At 42.3% G+C, this 26,736-nt stretch overlaps 1 protein-coding gene across 1 annotated transcript in view; it reads left to right on the forward strand.

The window, feature by feature from the left end:
* LOC311046852 (UPF0606 protein KIAA1549-like) overlaps positions 1-26,736 on the forward strand; it is a gene marked incomplete at its 5' end in the record, with an annotated part of 91,291 nt that overhangs the window by 30,855 nt on the left and 33,700 nt on the right. The window contains 7 exons of the mRNA XM_084059426.1: positions 6,904-9,207; positions 9,854-9,942; positions 17,994-18,153; positions 19,128-19,258; positions 23,359-23,554; positions 25,368-25,427; positions 25,924-26,069. Of these exons, the coding sequence (XP_083915552.1) occupies positions 6,904-9,207; positions 9,854-9,942; positions 17,994-18,153; positions 19,128-19,258; positions 23,359-23,554; positions 25,368-25,427; positions 25,924-26,069 (3,086 nt within the window). The remainder of the gene's footprint in view (positions 1-6,903; positions 9,208-9,853; positions 9,943-17,993; positions 18,154-19,127; positions 19,259-23,358; positions 23,555-25,367; positions 25,428-25,923; positions 26,070-26,736) is intronic.

Genomic DNA, 26,736 nt, shown 5'->3' on the forward strand with positions numbered 1-26,736 from the left:
ACTGTCTCATTTTTAGATTTTAGCTAAAAAGCATTATTTTACACTTTGGCTATTCAAAAATAGCAGATCTACAAGCTCATAGCGCGGCACCGAGTGCCGCGCTACGAGCTTGTAGATCTGCTATTTTTGAAAAATCGTGAAAATGTGTGCAAATCTTTGAATATATATATTTTTAAAGCGAACCGTTTTTAACTCAAATCTTTGCTTCTGGGGGTCCCTGGAACAAAATATTTTGATGGGGGTCGGTGGCCAAATACATGTCATTTTGGGGGTCCTTCACATGAAAATGATTGAGAACCACTGATATAGAAACATACGTTTTTCAGGAAACTGTTGAGCTTTAGGAGACATGTAGAATCGGCTTCAGGTCTCAATGGGTTAAGTGGTCAATGCCCTAACCCTCACACAGTTAAGTCGTTGTGTTAATGAAATCCTGTGAGTGTAATAAAAATGTACTTTCCTACACAGGACAGACTTTTGGCAGACCTCTTTGTTTTCCTCTTATTAGTGTGTGAAAGTGTCGGTCGCCTAGCTTGCTGTGCGCGCCGTCTGTGCACGTGCGCGCGCGTGTGTGTGTGTGTGTGTGTGAGCATGTGTCCTACTGTGTGCGTTGCTCAGCCAGCGGTTCAAACACTTGGAAACAGCCACACACGAGGGCCTGTGTGTAACTTTGGCGAGCGTTACAGTACAGCAATGACTCGACTCCCCCCCCCCCCCCCTCGCCTACAGGAACAAACTCCTGGCTACGTTCTTTCCGAGAACGACGGCGGCGGCTGGCGGGGCCGGGGCCCATGTTGACTCAATTAACCCATTCAGACCGGGAAGGCATCTGTGTGTCATTTTCAGATTTATTGGGCTATTCAAAAATAGCAGATCTACAAGCTCATAGGGCGGCACCAAGTGCCGCCCTATGAGCTTGTAGATCTGCTATTTTTTTTTAAATGTGTGCAAATCTATGAATATATATTTTTTTAAACATTTTTAACTCAATTATTTGCTTTTGGGGATTCTACAAATGTCTTCTAAATCACAGTTTAAAAACAAAAAACTTATGTTGCTATAATATCAGTGGTTCTCAAACTTTTTTCATGTCAAGGATCCACAAAATGTATTTGGCCACGGACCCCAATCTCAAAATATGTTGTTCCAGGGACCCCAAGAAGCAAAGATTTGAGTAAAAAAATGTTCGCTATATTGAAAGATTTTCACAAATGTTCACGATCTACAAGCTCATAGTGCGGCACTCGGTGCCGCGCTATGAGCTTGTAGATCGTGAACATTGAGCTATGAGCTTGTATATCTGCTATTTTTGAATAGCCCCAAAAAATCTTAAAATCACACGGAGCTGTTCCAGGATAGAATGGGTTAAGGTACCAGTCTTAGGATATAATTTAGTAGGGAGTTTTCTCTTGGGCGCAGCCAAGTGCTGTCTCCTACAGATATATTAAGTGATGAGGCAAACTGAAGATGAAGTTCATAAAGTATAGTCTGTCTCAGTCCATGCTGCACTCCCTCCTTTCCCCCGGGGGGGAGGATCTGGCTCTTAATGTGCTCCGGTGTTTAAAAATAACCCCCTCCGCCTGGGCTGCTGACCCGGCGGTTCTTTTGAAGTGTGTATGTGATTGTGCGACGCTCTCTCTCTGACTGTATGTGTATACGCTACAAAGGAGGAGCAGGGAGACAGTCAGGGAGGTTTGCTGAGTCACTGTCCTCCCAGATGAAGAGGCTGTTTGGTGGCTGGCTGGGTTGCTGACTTCTGGCAAACGCCAATGTCTGTCTACTTTTAATCCATTCAATCCGGGAACGCATATATGTGTCATTTTAGATTTGAGCTACAGTATAACCATTATTTTATACTTTGGGATATTCAAAAATAGAAGATCTGCAAACTCATTGCGCGGCACCGAGTGCCGCACTTCTGGTGCAATATTTTTCTAACATCTTGAACATTTGTGCAAATCTTTGAATACATATATTTTTTGAAACAACATTTTAACTCAAATCTTTGCTTCTGGGGAGTCCCTGGAACAACATATTTTGATGGGGATCGGCGGCCAAGAACATGGGGGTCCTTGACAAGTTTGAGAACCACTGATTTAACAACACAAAAATGTCTTAATGGGATAAAAACTCATTGGTCGTGTGTGTACTGGATAAGATCTAATAAAGTGTAACCAGTCTTTTATAATGTGTGCAGAGACTGCAGACTATACAGTATGTGACACCTGTTAGGGTCAGTGGTTCTCAAACTTTTTCATGTCAAGGACCCCCAAAATTAAATGTATTTGGCCACGGACCCCCATCTCAAAATATTTTGTTCCAGGAAGCAAACGTTTGAGTTACAAATGTTCGCTTTGAAAATAAATATATTCAAATATTTGCACACATTTTCACGATTTTTCAAAAATAGCAGATCTACAAGCTCATAGCGTGGCACTCTGTGCCGCACTATGAGCTTGTATATCTGCTATTTTTGAATAGCCAAAGTATAAAATATGGTAAAAGTGGTTAAAATGATTGTGACGCTATATTAACTATAATTCAGCTGGGGACCCCCTGGTACCCCCCCCCCCCCAAGGACCCCTGGGGGTCCCCGGACCCCACTTTGAGAACCACTGTGTTAGGGTACCCGGTGTTCCAGAGCCTGTCTTCTGTTTGGCCTTTGAACAGTGAACACAACACACACACGCACGTCAGACTTTAAATGAGGCAAACCGATCCAGCTCCCCAGAGCTGTTTGAAATGCCAATCACTGTGAATTATTCACAGTTCCACTTCCCAGCATAGCGCCATGAGTTCACACACAGCCCCGTCTCACAATACACACAACGACGTGTGTCAGAGAGTGTGGATCTGTGTGTGGATCTAGTTGTTAGTCTTGTTGTTGTCCTAGTTAAATCATGTATGACACACACACATCAAAGAAAGAAAAGGCCTTCAACACCTCTGTCGGAAATCAACAAAGCGATGTTTACACTACCATCCGTGCATTACTGTAGCTAATATTTGTATATAACCAGTGGCGTGCACAGACATTTTGAGGGGCAGGTGCTCAAGTAAATTATACTTTTTTTTGTTTACTTGGTCTGCTCTTTTTTCCCTCTACACCTAAAACTCTTTCCCAAAAATAGCCGTCGCTGCGAGGCGTTATGTGCTTGTAGATCTGCTGTTTTTGGCTAAAGTTCTCCTCAGAAAAGGGATGCTAGGTTTCGAGTGGTTATGGTAAAAAGAAAAATCATATCGCATAAAGATTTGGCGGACCCCCTGTAGTAACTCTGAGGACTCCCTAGGGGTCCCGGACCCCCTGTTGAAGACCCCTGCTGTAAACTGAAAAAAACACAGTTTTTTTTATTTTTTTTCAAAAGGGCACTTCTGGTCAAGAGGGCAAAGGGCAGGTGCTCTAGCACCACCTAGAGCCTATCTGTGCACGTCCCTGTATATAACACATAGAGTGGCACCATTCATCTGCTTGAAAGTTTTACATTGAGGCTAAAACGGAAGAGACAGTTCATATGAATGGGCTGTAGTTTAGCTGCTGGGCCTAAAAAAAACATTTATTAATGAACAATACATAAAATACACTATAAATATACACAGAATTTAGTCAGAGAAACACCATAAATAACACAAATAAATGCTGTTCTAAAGATCTAAAGTCATTCTGAGACCTTGCAGTCTTTCTTGAGTGCATGGGTTATTAACCCATTAAGACGCAAGGGAACGCATCTGTGTCATTTTAAGATTTCTTTGGCCTATTCAAAAATAGCAGATGTACAAGCTCATAGCGCGGCACCGAGCATTTGTGCAAATCTTTGAATATATATTTTAAAGCGAACGTTGGTAGCTCAAATCTTTGCTTCTGCAAACGGTACTGGGGACCCCCAGTAAAATATTTAATATATATATATATATATATATATATATATATATATATATATATATATATATATATATATATATATATATATATATATATATATATATATATATATATATATATATATATATATATATATATATATATATATATATATATATATATATATATATATATATATATATATATATATATATTAAAAGATTTGCACAAATGTTCAAGATTTTTCAAAAATAGCAGATTTTAGTGTGGCACTCTGTGCTGCACTATGAGCTTGTATATCTGCTATTTTTGGATAGTAAAGAAATCTTAAAATGCGTTCCCGTATTGAAAGGGTTAATAGCCCAGCACATAAAGCACTGAGCCAGACTGGCCAGCCATTAATATTGCAACATATGTTCCGTGCATGTCTGCATGCCATGTCAGCATGTTCAGCAAATAACACATGTATTCAGGCCACATACAAAATAGGAAATGTGGAAGGTGCAGGATTTGACTATCTCTGTTTACAATGTTAATGTTAATCCATTAAGACCGGGAACGCATCTGTGTCATTTTAAGATTTCTTTGGCTATTCTTTTTAAAAATTATGGAAAATGTGTGCAGTCTTTGAATATATATGTTCTAAAAAGCAAACATGTTTTAACTTCGATCTTTGCTTCTGGGGGTCTCTGGAACTGCATATTTTGAGATGGGGGTCCGCGGCCAAATACATATCATTTTGGGGGTCCTTGACATGGAAAAGTTGGAGCACCACTGATATAGCAACATACTGTGATATGTATTTGGCCACGGACCCCCATCTCAAAATGCTTTGTTCCAGCCCCCCCCCCCCCAGAAGCAAAGATTTGAATAACAAATGTTTACTTTAAAAAACATATTTTCAAAGATTTGCACTCTTTTTCAAGATTTTTCTAAAATAGCAGATCTACAAGCATATGAGCTTGTATATCTGCTATTTTTGAATAGCCAAAGACATCTTAAAATGACACAGATGCATTCCCGGTCTTTATTGGATTAATAAAACAAGCATGGCCTTTTTTCTGTGTAAATGTGTTGATCCTTGTGCCAGCTTTGTTGTATGTGGGCTATTTTGTTCAACAATTGATTTCTTTCAGATTTGTAGGCACTTTAGCAAATGACACGGTAGTTAGAGAGCTGTGATTTGACCCCCAGGCGCTGCTAGTCGGGGGGAAAATCACTACAGCCAATCAAGTGACGTAAACATGCTCTTTGTGAGCTTGTTGACATTGGGTTGATTGGTTGACTTTGTACTAGTGGTTATAAATGTCACTGCTGAAGATCTACGGCACTGGTTTCTCAATGTGGGGTCTTGGAACACCCCCAGGAGTGCTTGAGGGGGTTTCAGGGGTTCCCCATGCTAAATGATTGATGGTAATAGGAACCAAATGGACCCTTATGGGTCTGTAACTCTCTGAGTTGAATTAACACAGAGGATCTTGCTGAGTTAGATTATTGGGCTCCCAGAGATGAAAATCATTTCAATTTCAAATTCACTGATCTACTCTACTGTACTTAAATGAGTAGTTAATCCCCAAAAAATCTTATTTTCTATCGATTACACACCCCATGAAGCCTTGAATTCATGCTTTTTTTTTCTTTTTTTTCGCGTTCCTAAGCCAATAATTTGATGAGTGGTGGTCTCTCCGGTAGGAGACACAAATACAGGTAATTTGTGTCTCTTGCCGGCTCCATGATGACTGCCTCCGCCGGTCATCAAATTATTGGCTCAGGAATGCGACAAAAACAAAAAGAAATCCATGAATTCAAGGCTTCATGGGGTGTGTAATCGAAAATAAGTCATTTTTGGGGTGAACTACTCCTTTAAGTACATTTTTCGATTCACTACACTACATTTCAAGACAAATATTGTACTTTTGACTCCACCAATTAATAACTGCTCTATTTCAAATAGTGAAAATAGCAAATCTACAAGCTCACAGTGCGACGCATTGGGAGCTTGTACATCTGATATTTTTATACATTTGAAAACTTGTGAAATGGGACATTCTGCTTAATGAATACTTTTACTTTTGTACTTTAAGTATTATTTTGATACCAATACTTGTGTACTTTCACTCAAGTACATTTTGAATTCCGGACTTTTACTTGTAATAGAGTATTTCTACATTGCAGTATTGATACTTTTACTGTGTTCTAAATGTGAGTACTTTTTCCCACCACTGCTGAGTTCTTTGTCCAGACCCATGGTTATGATCTCATCTCAAAGTGACATCATGCTCTTACGGCCCTGTAGAGTCTATTCATCATCATTAACCTCTGCTCCCTAGGTGAGCACTGAGTGGGGAAAGTGTCATTTCATGATGAATGGTAATCCTATATCATGTCCATTTTGTGGACAGTTCTGCCGGTTAATTTGTTTCTCATTGATTTAGGCAGATCAATGTTCATTTTCACCAGGAAGAGTAGCTTAACCTAACTACAGTGTGTAGCCTAAGGAGCCTTGCAATAGCAGCTCACACTAAATCAGTCTTGTTGATGTAATGAATTGTCATTGTGTATACTGGTGTTGCACGTAGGTTACAAAAGGGTTTTTGAGTCCATAGTATTGTACCAGAGACACTATGTAACAACGTCAGAAAGATTGGTGATCTCCTCGTTTTCATAAATGCTGTATCATGTGAATATAATATGGGTGGGTGGCGTTTGTAAATGTCGTATGAGGTACATTATAGAGACAACAGTAGCTTACAGTAATTAGTTCACTCATAGCAGTTAGTAGAATTACCCACATTTTCATCAGAATGTCAGGCTACCCTTCACATTTTTAATTTACTTCATTTTACCCAGAAATTATCACAATATATCATATCATTATTGCAGGCGGCACTTTTTAAAGTAAAACTAAATTGCAGATCTACAAGCTCACAAAGCGTCGCATTGCAGCTTGTAGATCCGCCATTTTTGCATGACTATATTGTGAACCGTCAACTTCAGGATTGTGTCTCAACTTCAGTATTTTTTGTGTCTTTGTTTTTTTCCAGCAAATGACCCTTGGTTGGATTCCTCTACGGCACAAAGGTTTCTTCAGGATGGGGTCTCCTCCTCACACACCGTGGCCCCTGGGGACCCCTCAGCCTCCGCCGCCGCAACACAATCCGTCCTCCCACCCGGCGCCCGGCAATCCAGTCCCACAATAAACCTTGACACCCGGACGTTGGACGCTGTGCTTTCTCAGTGGGGCCTTTCCCCCTCGCAAAACTCTAAATCCTTCACCCCGAGTGACCTCTTTGTTGAGGGATCCAAACCTCTCTCCTCCACTCCCCCTCTACTGAGCCCCTCCTCGGAGCCTGCGTTGTTGGGGCCCGGCCAACAAACCCAGGGGCCGGCGGCTAGACTCCCGAGAGATGTGGAGGTAAGGGGGACAAGCTCAGCCCTGCTCTCTCCCTCCTCTCACAGCCCTCTCAATGTGTCTGAGCAGCAGCAGCAGCCTCGCTCAAACGCGTCCACCACGGCACAGTTAAACCCATCCACCCTCACGAGACCAACAACCCCACAGTTTGTCATCCTCACCTCTGACCGCAGAGACCCCCCCAGTGAGCTTCCGGTAGCCCCCGACAACAACCAAATGGAAACGGAGCAGTCGCTGGAAACCGTGACCTCACTTCCTGATAATCGCCCCCCTTTCGAGCCCCCGAAAGCGTCAGTAGATACCCCGGAGTTTCACCCGGATGCGTCTCACAGTTTAGACTATTTCTCGTTCGAGAGACCACCTGCTGTCGGAGCCTCGAGTAAAGCCCTGGATGTCGGCGAGCTGAGCCCCAGCAGAGCCCCCACCATCATGCAGCAGGACGACCCCAGGGGCCGCCCGGGGGTCCACTCCCTTCTCCTCAACTCGCCTTTCGTCGTGAGCCCCCAACCCACGTCGGCGTCGTCCGAGCCCACCCAGGCCCTCCCGGAGGACTTCTTCCCCACCAACACCATGGACGTGGACTGGGGGTCCGGCGACTACATGGAGACCATGTCGTTCCTGGGCCCCGAGGGAGACGACTACTCCCTGGTCACCAACCTGCCGACCGACATGTACGACCTGGACCAGGACTCCAACGCGGAGACCTACGACACGGCCTTCCCCTCCCGGGTGGGGCTGTCCCTCTCCTCCATGCACCTCCATCACGTTTCGCGGGTTTCCTCGAGTTCTTTTCCTCCCACGACCGTCCAGCCGTTCTCGTTTTTCTCCTCTTCTTCCGTTTTCCCGGCGGCGCTGGAACCCACGGCCACGACGGTCCACAGCGAGTCCCCGGACGTGGACTGGTCGGACGCGCTCGTCACCGTGGAACCCACGGACGTCCTCCTGCCCGACATGAACAGCGTGGAGTACTACACCACTCAGCTGACCAAGGAGAACGCCAGCTCGGCTCCCGGAGCCGAACAGCGAGGCAACGTCACCACCACCACCACCAGACATTTCTCCCCCGGGGGGTTCGTCAGCACCACCCACATCATGGCCACCAGCGTCTTCACCGTGCACCCGAGCCACATGCCGACGGTCACCTTCGATCGCCGGCCCTCGGACAACGCCACGTGGATCGTTGAGGACGGAGCCTCGACGGACCTCTCGGGCTTCGAACCCGTCAACGAAACGACTCCGGTGGTCAACACCACGGCCGTGACTCCTCCTCAGCCGGTCAACGTCTCGGAGCCGGTCGTGGAGTCCTCGGTGGTGCCCACCCTCTACGTGGACCTTTCGTCCTACTTGGACGGTACGGCGTCCCTCCCCGCCGAAAGCTCCACTCCTACCCCGACCGCTGAACCGGGCGCCACTTCCGTAAACTGGAACTGGGCGTCCGTCCCGCCCAGTGTTACCACCCCCCCAGTGCAGCCTGACGATGTCACTTCCTCCTCGTCTCTTCCGGCAGATATCAGTTGGTTTACCACGGAGTCTGTGCTGATAAGCAGCGCTCATGTCACCCCTGTCTGGACCACTACCTTCGCCACCTTCTCCCCTGCACCCACCCAGCCGGCGTCCAACGTAACCGCTAGCACCGCTAGTAATGCCACGGCCGTTTCGGATGAACCTACGACTAACGCCACTTCGGTGCCCCCGATCATGGTGGGAGACCAGGGCGCGACAGACCGCCCAGCACCCACGACTATTGTGAGAACATCCAGCCCTGTGGCTAACGCTACCTCTGCCATAACCACTGCTACTACAACTAATCGAACAAAAACGACTACTACTGCTACTACTACTAGTCTTACCACTGCCACCAGGAGCCCAACGAATGTACCAACATCGAGGCAGTACCTCTGCAACGTCGACAAGCCTACTTATTTGGTCAAAGTCGGTAAGTTGGAGATTTAAAAAAATGTTGTTTTGCGTTGATGTTCTTGACTGCTTGATGCAAACTTAACCCATTTAGACCGGGAAAGAATCTGTGATTTCTTTGGCAATTCAAAAATAGCACATATACAAGCTCACAAGCTTGTAGATCTGCTTCTTTTTTTTGTGAAAGTTTGTGCAAATCTTTTAATATATATATATTTTTAAAGCAAACATGTGTAACTCAAATCTTTGCTTCTGGGTATTTTACAAATGTCTTCTAAATCCTACAGTTTTTTGAAAAACGCATGTTTCTATCAGTGGTTCTTAAACTTTTTCTATTTTATCTCAAAATATTTCATGCCAGGGACCCCCAGAAGCAAAGATTTGAGTTACAAATGTTCCCTTTAAAAATGTATATATTCAAAGATTTGCACACATTTTCAAGGTTTTAAAAAATAGCAGATCTACAAGCTCATAGTGCGGCACTCGTCTGCGCTATGAGCTTGTATATCTGCTATATTTGAATAGCCCAAAGAATTCCTAAAATGACACAGATGCGTTCCTGGTCTTAATGGGTTAACCCAAATTAAGACTTTTTTAAAAAAACTTAGCGTTACGACTGTTGCAATGTTGTTTGATGATCAAGATCTTAATGTTGCCGTCCTCAGGCTTCCCTTCTGGCGCCACTGTTGGATATGCCAAGTCTCAAATCAAAGACATCCTGAAGGTGGAATTCAACAAATCAGTGGAACTGCAGGTAACAAACATCACACTGTCATACCACTAGGTACATTGTGTATTTCATACAGGATGGTGTGCTAGTCTTTGAACGGACAGATATAGAATAGTCTCTCATGCCAGACAACTCCTCCACAATTTTCAAAAGCTACAGAGTCTGTAACTCTGCCTCGCAGTAGTTGTGACCAGATGATGTCATTTGTTTGTCCTTAAAGGTAGGGTAAGTGATATTTTTGGGTTAAAACAAAAAGTATTTTGTTAAAAGGTTAAAGCACTATATTCGGATAGTAATCATTGCTATAGAGTGTTTGTTCAGTAACAGGAGTCTCCCCGTCTCTCCAGCTCTTTAATAAACAGAAAATACATTTTCCGGTAGGTGTCAAAATCTCAGCCAATCAGGAGAAAGTACCCATTTTTAAGCTTCATTTTTATAGTGTTCCTGTTCCAATTTTGCCTGCTCATTTCTTAGTGTCATCACTTCCAATTTCACTTGTTTAATCTATATCCTGATTGGATAAAATTGGAAATGAAACTGAAACTGAAATGAAAATGCATTTTCTGTTTTATAAAGAGCTGGAGAGACAAGGAGACTCCTAATACTGAACAAACACTCTATAGCAATGAGTACTATCAGAATATAGAGCTTTTTAACACTTATTTTAACCAAAGAAAATCACTTACCCTACCTTTAACCATTCACAAAAATGCATTTCAAAATATCTTTCAAATATCTTTTTGAATTTCCATTTCCGCCAAGCAGCAAGCAAGATAGGCTTTGACTAATTTAGTTTCCCAGTGGGACTTCAGGCCCTGACACACTGAAAGACGTGCATCAGGTCCGCTTGTTCTTTCATTTAATTTAGGAACAGTCCGAACTTAGAACTCTAGAACGGCCATACAAGTGAAAAATAACATACAGGTGTACTGTATGTCAAATCATTAGAATATTGTGGAAAAGTTTATTTGTTCTTTAATGTAATTCAAAAAGTGAACTGTTCATATATTATATATAGAGTTATTATTACGGCATACATACAGCTCATGAAAATCGAAAACCGGTATCTCAAAATATCTCAAAAGTCTACCTTTAACGAATCAATCCCTTAAATCGCAATATTCACAATTATAATATACATTTTTTGAATTTCTTGGATTAATTTGTGTCACATTCCCTACACGCGCACATGAACTTCTCCGCAATATTATTCAACATTTTTGACATGCACCTGTACACTGCAGCAAAAAGTTTGAAATAAATAAATAGGTTACCTTTTCTGCATTGCTCCAACGTTTGGAATGGTCTGTTCTCCAACCCTCCAAAATAGAAAGACACGTCAACAGGTTCTGATGCCTCCACGGTGTGTGTGTGTGTGTGTGTGTGTGTGTGTGTGTGTGTGTGTGTGTGTGTGTGTGTGTGTGTGTGTGTGTGTGTGTGTGTGTGTGTGTGTGTGTGTGTGTGTGTGTGTGTGTGTGTGTGTGTGTGTGTGTGTGTGTGTGCTTCCAGCTTCCAGCTGCTGTAAACAACGGCTGTGTTTAATGATGCAAGTTGTCTGATGCTTTCAGTGTGTCTGGGCCTTTGTTTAAGCCAGGAGTGTCCAAACTGTAAAAACAACTTGCATCTACTGTACCTTTTGGACCATAACAAAGTCAAGAAGTAGAATAGAATAATGTTATTGGCCTCAGTAAATGACAAACAGCAATGAAAAAAACGCCAAAGTGGATCAAATCATGAAAAAGCTAGAAGCTTGTTCCCATTGTGGTCCACTCAAAGAAAAACACTTAACGCCCGACCGAAGACAGAACAACAGTGCAAACACAAGAACAAGACCAACATAAATAGTTAAAACACGTTAAACTATTTAAAACAAACACAACAGGAAGAGGGGCGGGGTGGGGCAAACATACAAATACAACGCATTACGACTATTTTAGGAATCCTACAAATTCTACTGAGAAATCTGCCCAGGTTCATTTTAAAACACTCAGAAACCTCTGTGTATGATTTTCACATGACTATACTGGCGGGCCATAAATAATACATTTAACCCATTAAGCATCTGTGTGTAATTTTTAGATTTATTTGGCTATACCCAGGGGGCAAAACCCCCTTTTTTTTGGAAAGCTGCATTTGCTCTGCTATAAAAGGTTGGCCACCAGAAATAATATCTATGACCCCGTAGGATCACAACCTATATGGACAACCCGGTCAATTTTTTGCTGGAAATCCAATATGGCCGCCTCAATATTGGCCCCTATCAGTACCCAGGGGCAAAGGGGGGTATGCTGCATTTGCCCTGCCATAAAAGGTTGGCCACCAGAAATAATATCTATGACCCAGTAGGATGACAACCTATATGGACAACCCGGTCAACTTGCTGCTGGAAATCCAATATGGCCGCCTCAATATTGGCCCCTATCAGAAAATAGCTTTGGCAATAACTTTTGAACCAGATGGGCTAGAAATAAAAACTTGGTGTCTATTTCATGGTTTCAGAGCATGAGAAACTCAATGGAATACTTATCTTTATGATTGGGTGTGTCTGGCCCTTTAATTTGCATATTTCCAAAATGGACGCCACGCGAAAATGAGCTTTACTATGACTTTTACAGTGACAGCTGACTGTTATGGCAACAGAGATGGCAGTCTAGAGATGGCAGTCCTAAGAGAGCAGCTGCTGCTTTTTCAGGAATCATTGAATGGGCAACCAACTGCAGTCCTCTGGGAAACCTTCCTGGAGATGTCAGATATTCTCCAAAGGTTTATCTACTACGATCGGGAAGGTGACTGGACAGGACATCTCTGTGAATCAGCAAGAATGCTACCCTACCTCACTGCAGCAGGCCACTACAAGTACGGGCAGCAATCTTTACCTCTGTATTTGGCTGAGATGAAGAAACTACCAGAAACAGCTTCAGAGGTACATGAAGCACTGATGGCAGGTGTATTTGTTGGCAGACGAGCAGATGGCAGCCACAACAGTGTTTCTCTTGACATGCTACTGGAGCAGACCTATAATGCCGATGCCAAGGAAGCAAGCAGTCTGGATGGCATTACACTCAGCCCTGCTGCCAGGACAAAATGGGTCTACACAAAACCACTCACTGCAGATGTCTCTGCAGAGCTCAAGTCTATGCTCCACCTCCACTCCTCCAACCCACACCGTGAGTCTGGTCAGAGTCGTGTAATCCGGGATGCAGAAATGGTAGTCAAGGTCATGGCAGCAGTGGAGACTAACCCATTTACAGTGAGCACATCATCCACGATCAACACATCTACAGGACAGTGTGCTGATTCCACAGTCAAGGACCACTTGATGAGTGTGAAAGAACTGGGTCTGAAGGCACTGTGTGAGTCATTGTCCAGTGAACAGAAGAAGACAAGCATAATGAAGCTTAACACTTCCCACACTCAAAACACAAAATCTAAAAAGTCTAAGGGGAAAACCTCAGCACCTGGCAAGAGCAATGAAATTACTGCCCTCCTGCGCATGACCCAAATCATAGCCAGTGGTGGAGAACTCAACCTTGTTGACTTTATAGGCAACCACGAGTGCAGTGGCTTCCCCCCTTCCCTCTTCCAGGAAGATGGCAGGATGAGAACAGGTACCAAGGCAAGCCTTGTGAAGGTCCTGAAAGAGGAGACCAAAGTTGCATGCATCCCTGACCTGCCTACAGAAGACAGAAAAACAGCAGTAGTTATTGAAGCCATGTATGCCATACGCCATTGGTCGTTCCTGAAAGGTGAAGCATTTGGAACAATCGCTGAACGATACCAACGTCTGCTGTTGAATGATGTGCCTGCTGGCACAGAGATCATTCACTTCTGTTGTGACCGGTACAGTGGACCTAGTCTTAAGACAGCTGAGCAAGAACACAGATATGCTCGACCAAAACCTACCAAAGAATATGAAGTCAGTATGCGTTACACAGCTCCAGATCCTCAGGAGTTTTTTGCTGTGTCAGCTAACAAGGCAAACCTATTGAGTTTCCTCTGTGACGAATGGTGTGAAAATGAGAAACTTAAGTCGGCCCTTGGTCCAACACATCTTTACGTGGGTGGTTTAAAGAAGAGACAAGGAGTGTGGTGATCAAGGAGGGGTCTATTGAAGATGTCCCTGCACTAGAATCCACACAACAGGAAGCTGATACAAGAATAATACTCCACACCATGTACAGTGTCCAGAATGACAAAGTTGACAGAGTTGTCATCCATGCCAATGACACAGACATCATCATCATGTGCCTTTACTATGCAGCAACCCATCTCAGATGCCTTCCAGAGCTGTGGGTGAGAACAGAGCAAAATTCATACCTTCCTATTCATCAAATGGTATCAGCACTGGGGCTTGCACAGTGTCGTGCCCTGCCCTTTATCCATAGTTTAAGTGGCAGAGATACCACCAGCTATCCCTTTTTCACTAGGAAGAAGGCATGGTTCAAGGCCAGCATGCGTCTGGATCTCCCTGCACTTGAGGAGTTTGGTGAAAACTCTTCTGATTCCCTCTCATATGACGTCATCAATCAGGCACGAGACCTCACAATTGCTGTACTGTATATACATCCAAAGCGGACCACCCGGAGGATTTTGACCTGAGTAAGCTTAGAGTGTACTCTAAGCTTCCTCAATAATAGATCAACCCTCTTAAAGCTGCTGCCCCCGACAGAGAATGCCTTTGACCTGCACCTGAGAAGAGCTGCTCTAGCAACCATAATAGATAAATGTGCACATATCGCCAATCCGGATATTCCTTCTTTCACAGAGTATGGATGGTCTCTCAGTGCTAGCAATGCAGTCCCTCTTGCATCTACCGAGCCAGCCTTGCCTTTGTCAATGAACAAGGCAATATCATGCCTCTGTTCCTGTGCAAAGAAGGCAATTCCATGCTACTTAGGATGCCGTTGCCAGGTACTGGAGACACGATGCAGCAGGATCAGTGCAACACATGACAACAGTGACAGTGAATAGCATTGTACCATAGTATCATTGGCTTTAGAAGCAGGCAAGACAGCACCATAGAGGTCAAAATGAACCTTTTGTAGGCAACCTCAACTCCGCCTTTACTCTATTTGTCACTAAGTAGTCTATATTTTGTTATGTTACTTGAATGCATACCACTATGTTAATTTGTATAGCCCTAAAGTTGAAGTTTTTGGCAAGTCTTGGAGTGTGCATGTGTGTGTTTATATTGTATTTAGTTTATTAAAATGATACATAAGATACATTGTGGGCTTTTTCTCCGATTTTTCTCTGCAATCATCCCCACAACTATAGATCTATAAATCAATAAATCTGGGGGAAAATGTAATACCATACATTATTTATGACTGCAGCCATATTGACAAAATAGAAATGAAAGCTCAAACTGACCAAATGTGTTCATATTGCTTAAAAAGCAGACTTTTTGCCATAACAGTAAGCTGTCACTGTAAAAGTCATAGTAAAACTCATTGTTTGCGTGGCATCCATCTTGGAAATATGCAAATTAAAGGGCCAGACACACCCAATCATAAAGATAAGTATTCCATTGAGTTTCTCATGCTCTGAAACCATGAAATAGACACCAAGTTTTTATTTCTAGCCCATCTGTTTCAAAAGTTATTGCCAAAGCTATTTTTTGATAGGGGCCAATATTGAGGCGGCCATATTGGATTTCCAGCAGCAAGTTGACCGGGTTGTCCATATAGGTTGTGATCCTACTGGGTCATAGATATTATTTCTGGTGGCCAACCTTTTATGGCAGGGCAAATGCAGCATATCCCCTTTTGCCCCTGGGTACTGATAGGGGCCAATATTGAGGCGGCCATATTGGATTTCCAGCAAAAAATTGACCGGGTTGTCCATATAGATTGTGATCCTACGGGGTCATAGATATTATTTCTGGTGGCCAACCTTTTATAGCAGAGCAAATGCAGCATGCCCCCCTTTGCCCCCTGGGTACTATTCAAAAATAGCAGATATACAAGCTCATAGCACGGCACCGAGTGCCGTGCTATGAGCTTGTAGATCTGCTATTTATTTACTTTTGATCGTGAAAATTTGTAGAGGTCCTCTAGTATATTATAAAGCGAACATTTGTAACTCAAGTCTTTGCTTCTGGGGGTCCCTGGAACTGAATATTTTGAGATGGGGGTCGGTGGCCAGATACATATAATTTTGGGGGTCCTTGACATGAAAAAGTTTGAGAACCACTGATATTATAGCAACATAAGTGTTTGTAGATGTGTTCCAGGATTGAATGGTTTTAAGCAACATCCGCTTCATTTTCGACAAATTTTCAACGCTTCTGATACAGTAAAAAAAGGACTGTTGGACGGAAGTGCTTGAAAATTGTGCGTGCCAACAGTCAGTCAGTCATGTCTCCAGAGAGAGAGAGAGTAGATAAAGAGAGAATGTGATAGAAATGCGTCTGTAGCCTGTGGAGAGCTTTGAAGCGCTTGACAGTTTGTTACAATAATTAAACCAGAGAGTCAGTGCAGTAGATAGCAGTAAGGCTTAGTCGGCTGTTTGCATTTCATTAGAAGAAAGAAAACAGTTGAGCAGCCGTTGCAAAAGGATCCTCTGCTACTGTCTACTACTGTAATTAATGGCTGTAGACAGTAGTAAGTGCATATATCCTGTGTGTCAGGTGGAAACCTTGTATGTATGCCCAAAACTGTTACTGTTAAGTAACTAAGTACTTGTACTCAAGTACGGCACTTAAGTACAGTTTTGAGGTACTTTTACTTTACTGGTGTCTTTCCAATTTTCTGTACTTTTACTATTACTCAATTGTGGCCCAAGTATAGACCCTGCCCTGAGGGAACCCGGTCGTTTAAGTATATACAGGGTTTAAGTGGTTAAAGTAAGAGAGAGCAATATTATTGAGTTTAGTGTGTGTGTGTGTGTGTGTGTGTGTGTGTGTGTGTGTGTGTGTGTGTGTGTGTGTGTGTGTGTGTGTGTGTGTGTGTGTGTGTGTGTGTGTGTGTGTGTGTGTGTGTGTGTGTGTGTGTGTGTGTGTGTGTGTGTGTGTGTGTGTGTGTGTGTGTGTGTGTGTACACAGCTTACTGTACTTCCTGAGTGTCTTTATCTTTAAGGTCCTGTGATAAACAGACCACAGCAGTATTTACATCGAGCCTCCTTGACCCATGAGAAACACAACTGTGACCCTTCAAACACTGACCATAAACTGTTTACAATGTCCTCCTGTACAGTATGTGACATCATGAGGGCGTTATTGTGACATGTGTTGTGGCTATAAGGGTTCAACAGTTAATCAATACATTTCTTATCAATTATTTAAAAACATTATTGTTGATTTTTTTGGGGGGCGGGATTCACTTTGGGTTTTTTTCCCAAAATGTAAAAAAAAATGTGCGAAAACAGCAGATCCATAAGCTCACAATCGGCTGTTTTTGCTATGTTTTGTGTGACACTGTTGTACATGGACATGTTAACTCATTCAGTGCCACTGGACGTCTAAAACGTCCGCTAATATAAGCCCCGAGTGCCACTGGACGTCTAAACGTCCAATGAAAAAAAAAAAAACTATTTTTTTTTGGGGCCAGTGCACACTTGTAAAAGAGACAATGGTCTCAATGTGATTTTGCTGGTTAAATAAAGGTTAAATAAAAAATACAAATCTTTCTTCTTTTTTTTTTTTTTTTTAAATGTTCAAAACCCAAGATTATTTGATGATTTGAAGATTTGCTGCTCCAGTCACTCTTTGTTTAACTTCTTACTGAAAAAGGCTGTATCTCGGCTCCTAAGCACTTTTTTTTTACAATGAATTTTGGCTGTGGCACTCAGAGCCAAAATTCCATAAATAGCTGGGCACTGAATGAGTTAAATACAGCTGAAGTGTTTCATAAGCCTAATAGTTTTATTCAATTATTGAAAAAATAATAATTAGACGCTGATTCGTTTAAAAATAAAACAATTATGAAAAAAATGAATGTGCTTCTCAATTATTCAATTAATCAAAAAAAGTAATTTATTGAATTAATAGCTGAGAAAGTAATAAGATAGCTGCAGGCCTAGTTTTTGTGTGACACGTTATGTGACATGTTCTGTGATGATGTGTCTCTTTGAAGGTGGTGGACCCTCCTCCTAGGTTCGTGTTCCGGGCGGTCTCTGGTCCCGTGGTCTACACGGCCATATCCGTCATCAACGCCCTGCGAAGGTCTGGGCGCCGCTTCCTGTCTGTCTCCCCCAGCTGGACCGTACCGGACCATAAGTACCAAGTCCATACAGGTATATAACCAGCGTGGTGTAAAGTAACTAAGTATATTTACTCAAGTACTGTACTTAAATAAGTACACTTTTGAGGAATTATTTTACTTTACTGCAGTATTTACTTTTAATATGAATTAAACCAACCTTTTAAAGTTTTGCTGTAGGCTTAGATTATTAACTACTAAATTATAAACGCTTTTTTTAATGAATTAGACACGTTTAATGTTTTACTTTAGCTATTAAATGATTTCCATTTAACTGCTTAATTTAAGCAAATTAAAGGTAGGGTAAGTGATATTTTTGGGTTAAAACAAAGCGTTTTTTGTTAAAAGGTTAAAGCACTATATTCTGATAGTAATCATTGCTATAGAGTGTTTGTTCAGTAACAGAAGTCTCCCCGTCTCTCCAGCTCTTTAATAAACAGAAAATACATTTTCTGGTACTGTAGGTGTCAAAATCTCAGCCAATCAGGATAAAGTACCCATTTTTAAGCTTCATTTTCATAGTGTTCCAGTTCCAATTTTGTCTGCTCATTTCTTAGTGTCATCACTTCCAATTTCACTTGTTTAATCTATATCCTGATTGAGTTCTCTATCCTGATTGGATAAAATTGGAAATTAAACTGAAACTGAAACGAAAATGCATTTTCTGTTTTATAAAGAGCTGGAGAGACATGGAGACTCCTTTTACTGAACAAACACTCTATAGAAATGAGTACTATCAGAATATAGAGCTATTTAACACTTATTTTAACCAAAGAAAATCACTTACCCTACCTTTAACAGGACTTTAGACCTAGGGGTTTCCCATCAGGGCTACACCATGTTTAGACTGATGATGGGTTCTTGGTTTACCTATGATCCTATAGATTACTGAGGCACTACACTGTCTCCGTGCGTCTGATGTATTACCTCGTGTTTACCTTGCTTACTGTAAATCACTTTGGATTAAGAGTGTCTGCTAAATGCCTTTAAATTGTAAATGGTTTGCAGTGCTGCAGTTCGTGCCCGCCCACATAGACGTGCGCGTCTGCAACTTCAGCGAGCGCATCGAGAGAGGCCTCACCATGGCTTTCGCCGAAGTGCGCCGCCGCGCGCAGGAGTCCACAAACTTCACCGTGCATGTAAGTTGGCGGGGGATGGGATTTAAAGACTCATAATAATACTTAATTGCGCGCCAGTGTCATGCACCTGGAAATAGCAGATCAACAACCTTGTGGAGATCTTCTATTTTCATGCATGTCTCTGCCGATCATCAAATTATTAGCTAAGGAATGTGACAAAAACGAAAACAAATCCATGAATTCAAGTCTCCATGGGGTGTGTAATTGATAGAAAATAAGTAGTTTTTTTTTGGGTGAACTACTCCTTTAAAAGAAGCACAATCTAGAAATGGGGGGTGACTAGTTGATTTTTCCCAGAGAGAAAAAAGTCTCTACTATACTTGAAAGTCATTTCATGTGGAAGTGGCGTGCAATGCAGTGTGTGTGTGTTTGATGTCCTTCTGTGCCCCCTGCTTACACACAGCTAAAATCCTCAGTGTTCATTTGACCTCAGAGGACTCTTAAATGGATGAAAAGAGAGAGAGCCCCCTCCAGTCATCATTGCAGCAGTGGAAGCAGCGTGACCGCTGCAGCTATAGCGTAGGCGGGCCTCTCTGATTGGATTGAGGCAAACTCGAGCTCAAGCCAGCAGTAGCACTTTTTATTTAATTACGGTTGTTGAGGCTTTGGGACTTAACCCTTTGAGACCGGGAAAGCATCTGTGTCATTTTTTGCCGCGCTATGAGCTTGTAGATCTGCTATTTATTTTTTTTAAATGTGTGCAAATCTTTGAATATGTATATATATATATAGTTTTAAAGCGAACATTTGTAAAATCTTTGCTTCTGGGGATTCTACAAATGTCTTTGTCTAAATCCTAACCGAAAAAATCAGAAAAAACTTGTGTTTCTATTCACCTGTTTCCTAGCCTGTGTGTTTTCCACTTCCTGTCGATTTCATTGGATATCATTGGTCATCTGACCAGTTTCATTGGATTTCATTGGATCAAATCGACAGGAAGGAGAAAACACACAGCCTAGGAAACAGGTGAATATGTCAGTGGTCCTCAAACTTTTTCATGTCAAGGACACCCCCAAAATGATACGTATTTGGCCGCGGATCCCCCCCATCTGAAAATATTTAGTACCAGGGACCCCCCCAGAAGCAAAGATTTCACGATAAAAAAAAATTAAAAAGCAGATCTACAAGCTCGTAGCGCGGCACTCGGTGCCGCGCTATGAGCTTGTAGATCTGCTATTTTTTTGAATAGCCGAAGAAATCAAAAAATGACACAGATGCATTCCCAGTCTTAATGGATTAAGGAGAGGTAGCTGAGGCCCTGCCATGGTGCTGCAAAGAAAGAAAGGGTTCAATGATGGCCTGGGGGGGGGGGGGGGTGGGGCTCTGGAGAGAGCAGGTTATTAAAACCAGTGGTTGTTCACAGTGGTGGGGGAAGTAACTAAGTACATTTAAGTACCGTATACTTAAGTACAATTTTGAGGTGCTTTTCTTTTTCTTTTTTACTTTGCTTGAGTATACGGTATTTCCATTTTTCAATACTTTATGCTTCTACTTAGCCTGGTAAACCCTCCCTCCGGAAATCTCATTTGTAATTTATTTCAGTAGTGAGTCTGGCATTATCGCCCATTCTGCATTTTTGGCTGTGGGCTGGAGTTGGGCGGGAGTAATACCGTTGACTGACAACCCCTTCAGCCAATCAGCAGTGTCCCACTTCAGCCAGTGCATTTTTACCACTTCCAGACTAATGTGACGCAACGGGACTTTTGAGACGGCCATGCCCAAAATAGGTTGCCTTATTGGGATACATGCGTGTCACTGCACGCCCCTGCCGGTTCTCTAAATTTGTATTTTTAAATAGGCTCTGTCATGATTAATTGACCACATATATGAAGTTAAACAACTAAATTCTATCCAAACGATATCTTATAAGTAAATTCCGTGCCTCAAAATAGAAGTTTGAGAGCTTTTTGAAGTTTTAAAACAGCGGAGAAAATAGCGCACAGAAAAGATGGCTGCCGTTCGTGTTTTGTCGGCTGCATTAAGGCTGCACTCGGTGCCATTCGGGCTCACTCGAACTCGCCACCTGATTGGCCAACTCTCGCTGTCAATCACAGAACGATGAGCGACGCCGCTGATAGGCTCGTTTTTTGGTAATGCGCTAGAAACGCCCATACAAGCCTTCAGGCCAGACTCCTTCCTGAAATCAAATGGAAATGAGATTTTCCGGAGGGAGGGTTTACCAGGCTAGCTTCTACTGCACTGCATCTCCAGAGGCATATTGTACCTTTTAACTCTGCTGCAATTGTTTGAGAACTTTAGTCACTAGTTACTTTGCAGATTTAGATTTATTATGACAAAACATACATTAAAACCATCGCATCACGACACGTTGTGAGCTTGTAGATCTGCGATTTGTTTTTTTGTTTTTTTAAGATTTTGACCAATGTTGAAAACTTTCACTCAAGTAAAAATGTGTTTCTTGTAACAGAGTATTTTTTTCCATTGTGCTTTTTCCAACTGATACATTTACTTCAGTAAAAAGTACTTCTTCCACCACTGGTTATTCAAGGAGAGCCAAATGACCAGCTTTCTCTCACTGATTGAGACTCCTGCTCCGTCCCGGTGGTTGTGAAGTATTAAATAAGCTTACTGCTTCTTCACAAAGTGCTTATTTTGGCTAAGTGGTTCACGTTCTTTGTTGTTATAAAGCCGTCTTTTTGTGTGTTGGCCTAGAGTAGTCTCAGATAATCTGCTGGTTACATTAATGCTCGTAGCGTAATGATCCTCTTAGTTGCGCTAAATGAAAGGATTACATCAAACATTTACTACTGTACGGGAAATTATGGTTGTTGTCTTTTTTAAGAATAACCAGCGTTGTTGTTCCCTAAGGCAGACTGTCCACTGTTCTGTCCTACTTTCAAACCTTTGAAGATCTTTGCAGTTCAGAATTCTGGTTGAGTTCAGAACTGTTCTTTTGTTCCTCAGGGCCAGCTGTGCTTTACCAGAAACAAACTTCAACCACAATATGTAGAGGGGGGAGGCTTAACATGTGCTGTATGTTCTGAAATGTTTTCAACTCATTTCATATCAAGGCCCATTATTTATTCTGCATTTGAGCCACAGACCACCATTTGATGAGATGAGAATTCCATGCTGTATTGCTGTGGTACCATAGGAAAGATAACAGGAAAACGTTGATCAAAATAACAATTCTTTAATTAAGTAATGCAGATGTTTAACAATAATTTAAAGGTAGGGTAAGTGATATTTTTTGGTTAAAACAAAAAGTATGTTGTTAAAAGGTTAAAATACTATATTCTGATAGTAATCATTGCTATAGAGTGTTTTTTCAGTAACAGGAGTCTCCCTGTCTCTCCAGCTCTTTAATAAACAGAAAATACAATCTCAGCCAATCAGGAGAAAGTACCCATTTTTAAGCTTAATTTGTATAGTGTTCCAGTTCCAAATTTGTCTGCTCATTTCTTAGTGTCATCACTTCCAATTTCACTTGTTTAATCTGTATCCTGATTGAGTTCTCTGTCCTGGTTGGATAAAATTAAATATATATATATTGGATAAATTAAACTGAAACGAAAATGTATTTTCTGTTTTATAAAGAGGTGGAGAGACAATGAGACTCATAATACTGAACAAACACTCTATAGCAATGAGTACTATCAGAATATAGAGCTATTTAACACTTATTTTAACCAAAGCAAATCACTTACCCTACCTTTAACTCTTGAGAATGTAAAATGAAACCAAATGGACCCGTTAGGGTTTCATTTTACACTCTCAAGAGTTAAAGATCTAATAAGGGTCCATTTGGTTACCAACTCTCCATCATCCCCCTCCCGGAAAAAACAGCGGACATTTTTTTAAATTGTAGCGAAGCCAGGTTGACCACTTAGACCCTCTAGACTTAGTAAACCTGAGTTGGCTCTGAACCTCAAGCGCTTTTTTTCCTGTGTACTTACTGTACATCAAATCTATGTGGCAGAAATAGCCGATCTACAAGCTCACAATACGTTGCAATGCGACCCATTGTGAGCTTGTAGATCTGCTATGTTTTACTTATGTTCCCCCTCAGAATATGGATGCTGGGTTCACAGCTCACACTGACGTGTTTCTTCTTGTTTCTTTCTCCCGCTGTGGTCCAGACTGTGAACATCACCATGGAGGTGCCTAAGCGGCTGCAGCAGCGTCTGCTGCCCAGGGAGCCGGTGGACGTCATCTTCGCCGTGCGCGCCGCCAGGGGCTTCCTGATGGGGTCGGAGGTCAGCGGCCTCCTGATGAAGCTCACCATGGTGGAGTTCAGCTACTACATGGGCTTCCCTGTGCTGCAGATCGCTGAACGTAAGACCCTCATGATCACATACTAGTATAACAGTGGTTCTCCAACATTTCCATGTCAAGGACCCCCACATTGATTATGTATGTGGCCACAGACCCCCACATAGTGTGACATTAGCACATCCGGAACCCTAACTGGGCCCTACTTGGTCCAGTTAGATGAAGCTCACTACTGGGCCCAGTTAGGCTGAGCTAATAGCGGAGAGTGAGGTTCCGAACGGAGCTATGCTGAGACATGAAAAAGTCAAAGCCTATCTCCCCCTCGAACTGTTTACTGTACATATTTTTTGTTTTTATTTTCAAACTGTTTATATGATGTTTTGCATAGTAGTGTATATTTGTCTGTCATTAATGTTTTGATGAATTGAGTACAAATGACCCCAATGAAAACAAGCCATAGGCTTTCTTGGGTTTAAAATTCTCTTAACTCTCTTACTGTCACGAACGACTTATGACGAGTATTCGTCCAAACGCCCTCACTGCCAAGGATGGCTTATGACGACTTATTGTTTTTTTAATCGTTTTATAAAAGATTGCGCTGTTCTCTGTCACCCGATTGATCAGGTTCACTTTCCACTCACCCGAATCCGGAAATAACGTCATCCGAAGATTTCCGCCTCCGTCCACTTCCTGTTTAACTTTTTCATTAGAACGGTTCTATCTCGAGTTGACTTTTTTTCCCCTGTGTTTCGTGAGACATCCTATTTTCAACCTGCTGCTGCAGGAGAATGTCCCGGTTGGATTATTCTGATTCTGATATTCTGATTATCTGGGTGACGCACACACATAGCGTTTGTATTTACAAACAGTCGGACAAAGGGATATACATTTTCTGTGGCCAGTTGAAAAAGTAAGAAAATCGTGCAGTTTTTGGCGAGAAATGGTATATTCACATAGAAGGCAAGGGGGCCATCGCGGTTGTAATTTTTTTTCTCTGGGCGAGGCACACACATAGCGTGTGTGTTTATAAACGATCGGACAATCGATCATAATGAATAAACATTTTCTGTGACCAGCTGAAAGGAAAAAAAAAAACGAAAATTGCTGGCTGTGGGCAAAAAGTTAACAGACCTTGTATTGAACTGTACTTTCCTGTGCCTTTTTTGCAAACTGCTAATAAAGTATTCCATCAAGTATTCAATCAATCATGATTCATACTTGAGAGTGAATGAATCATTACTTCTGGGTTCCTTGGCGAGTTCACAGAACACAGAAGCAAAAGACGTGTGGTACATAAAGATGATGGACAGTATAATGTGTCTTATACACAGTAAAATCAATTAACTCTTGAGAGTGTGCAAATGGAACCAAATGGAATCCCAAAGGTTCTTCTACCAAAGTTCATCATGGCTCTATAAAGCATTGGTTCTCAAAGTGGGGTCCGGGGACCCCCAAGGGTACTTGAGGGGGTTCCAGGGGGTCCCCAGCTAAATGATAGATTGGGAACCAAATGGACCCTTATGGGTCTGTAACTCTGAGAGTGTCCAAATGGAACCAAATGGACCCGTTAGGGTCCATTTGGTTCCATTTGGACACTCTCAGAGTTAAATTAACATTGATTTTACAATATGAATTGGGGTCCCAGAGATATAAATGCCATTACATGGGGGTCCGTATAGACTAATGCATGTCAAACTGGGGGTCCTTGAAATTAAAATGGTTGAGAATCACTGCTAGAGCCGTAAAAATCTTCTCTTATGGGGGTCCCTGGCATATATTTTCAAATGGGGGATAATAAGTGTCAATTTGGGGGTCCTTGAAATGAAAAAGTTTGAGAACCACTGCTATAAAGTTCATCTCTGTTTCATTCCCACAGCGTTCCATTACCCCGAGCTGAACACAACACAGCTGCTCCGCTCCTCCTGGGTCAGAACAGGTGTGTGATTCCTCTCATACTTTACATTATTCTATAGCTAACAAAATTCAGCAAACAATTCGACTTGAATTAACTGTGCATTTGTTTTAATAATAATTTGTTATTATCATTAATTATTGGCTCAGGAATGGAACAAAAACAAAAACATCTCCATGAATTCAATGCTTCATGGGGTGTGTAATTGATAGAAAATAAGCTAGTAATTGTTTGGGTGAACTACTCTTTTAAATAGCTCTATATTCTGATGCTACGGAGTATTCATTCAGTAACAGGGGTCTCCATGTCTCTCCAGCTCCAGCTCAGAAAATACACTTTCAGGTCGGGATACCAATTTTACAGTATATTTTGCTGTGTGTGTGTGTGTGTGTGTGTGTGTGTGTGTGTGTGTGCGTGTGCGTGTGCGTGTGTGTGTGTGTGTGTGTGTGTGTGTGTGTGTGTGCGTGTGCGTGTGCGTGTGCGTGCGCGCGTGCGTGTACGTGTGTGTGTGTGTGTGCAGTGCTCCTGGGCGTGCTGGACCAGGGGGCGGGTGAGCAGACCTTCCAGGCTAAGATGGAGCGGCGTCTGGCCCTGCTGCTGGGTGAAGCAATGGGAAGCGTCCGGCGTGTGAGGAGAGCCACCAGCGTGGGCAACAACAGTGTCCAGGTACAGTACCACATCTGTTCTACACACCCTACAATCACTGTTCACTTAAAGTTGCAATCCGTACGTTTTGTTTCCTCTCCCGACGGCTGTAAATGTAACACCTGGGATTCAAACCAGGGTCTCCCACATGACATGAGAGACCAAACATCTATAGCGCTCAGCAGAGTAAATCCCTGCTTGGCCAGGGGAGATGTTGTGCTTATTATCTCTATAGATGTTGTGCTAAATATCTCAATGGGAAGAGTAGGGAGACCTCAAGAAAAAAATGTAACTGGCACATCCGCTGGACGTGCAGGACCAACAGTGGATATAAGGCAAGCTCTCAGTCAAGACTTTATTATAGATTATAGAATCTATAGCAGTGGTTCTCAAACTTTTTCATGCCAAGGACCCCCAAAATGATGCGTATTTGGCCGCAGACCCCCATCTAAAAATATTTTGTTCCAGGGACCCCCAGAAGCAAAGATTTGAGTTAAAAATGTTCGCTTTAAAAATATATATATATTCAAAGATTTGCACACATTTTCAAGATTTTTCAAAAATAGCAGATATACAAGCTCATAGCGCGGCACTCGGTGCCGCGCTATGAGCTTGTATATCTGCTATTTTTGAATAGCCAAAGTATAAAAGGTCCTAATTATTCTGATGCTATATTTACACATTTTGC

Source organism: Gymnoscopelus microlampas, assembly GCF_963454915.1.
Source record: "Gymnoscopelus microlampas genome assembly, chromosome: 6".
In the NCBI taxonomy this organism is placed as follows: domain Eukaryota; kingdom Metazoa; phylum Chordata; class Actinopteri; order Myctophiformes; family Myctophidae; genus Gymnoscopelus; species Gymnoscopelus microlampas.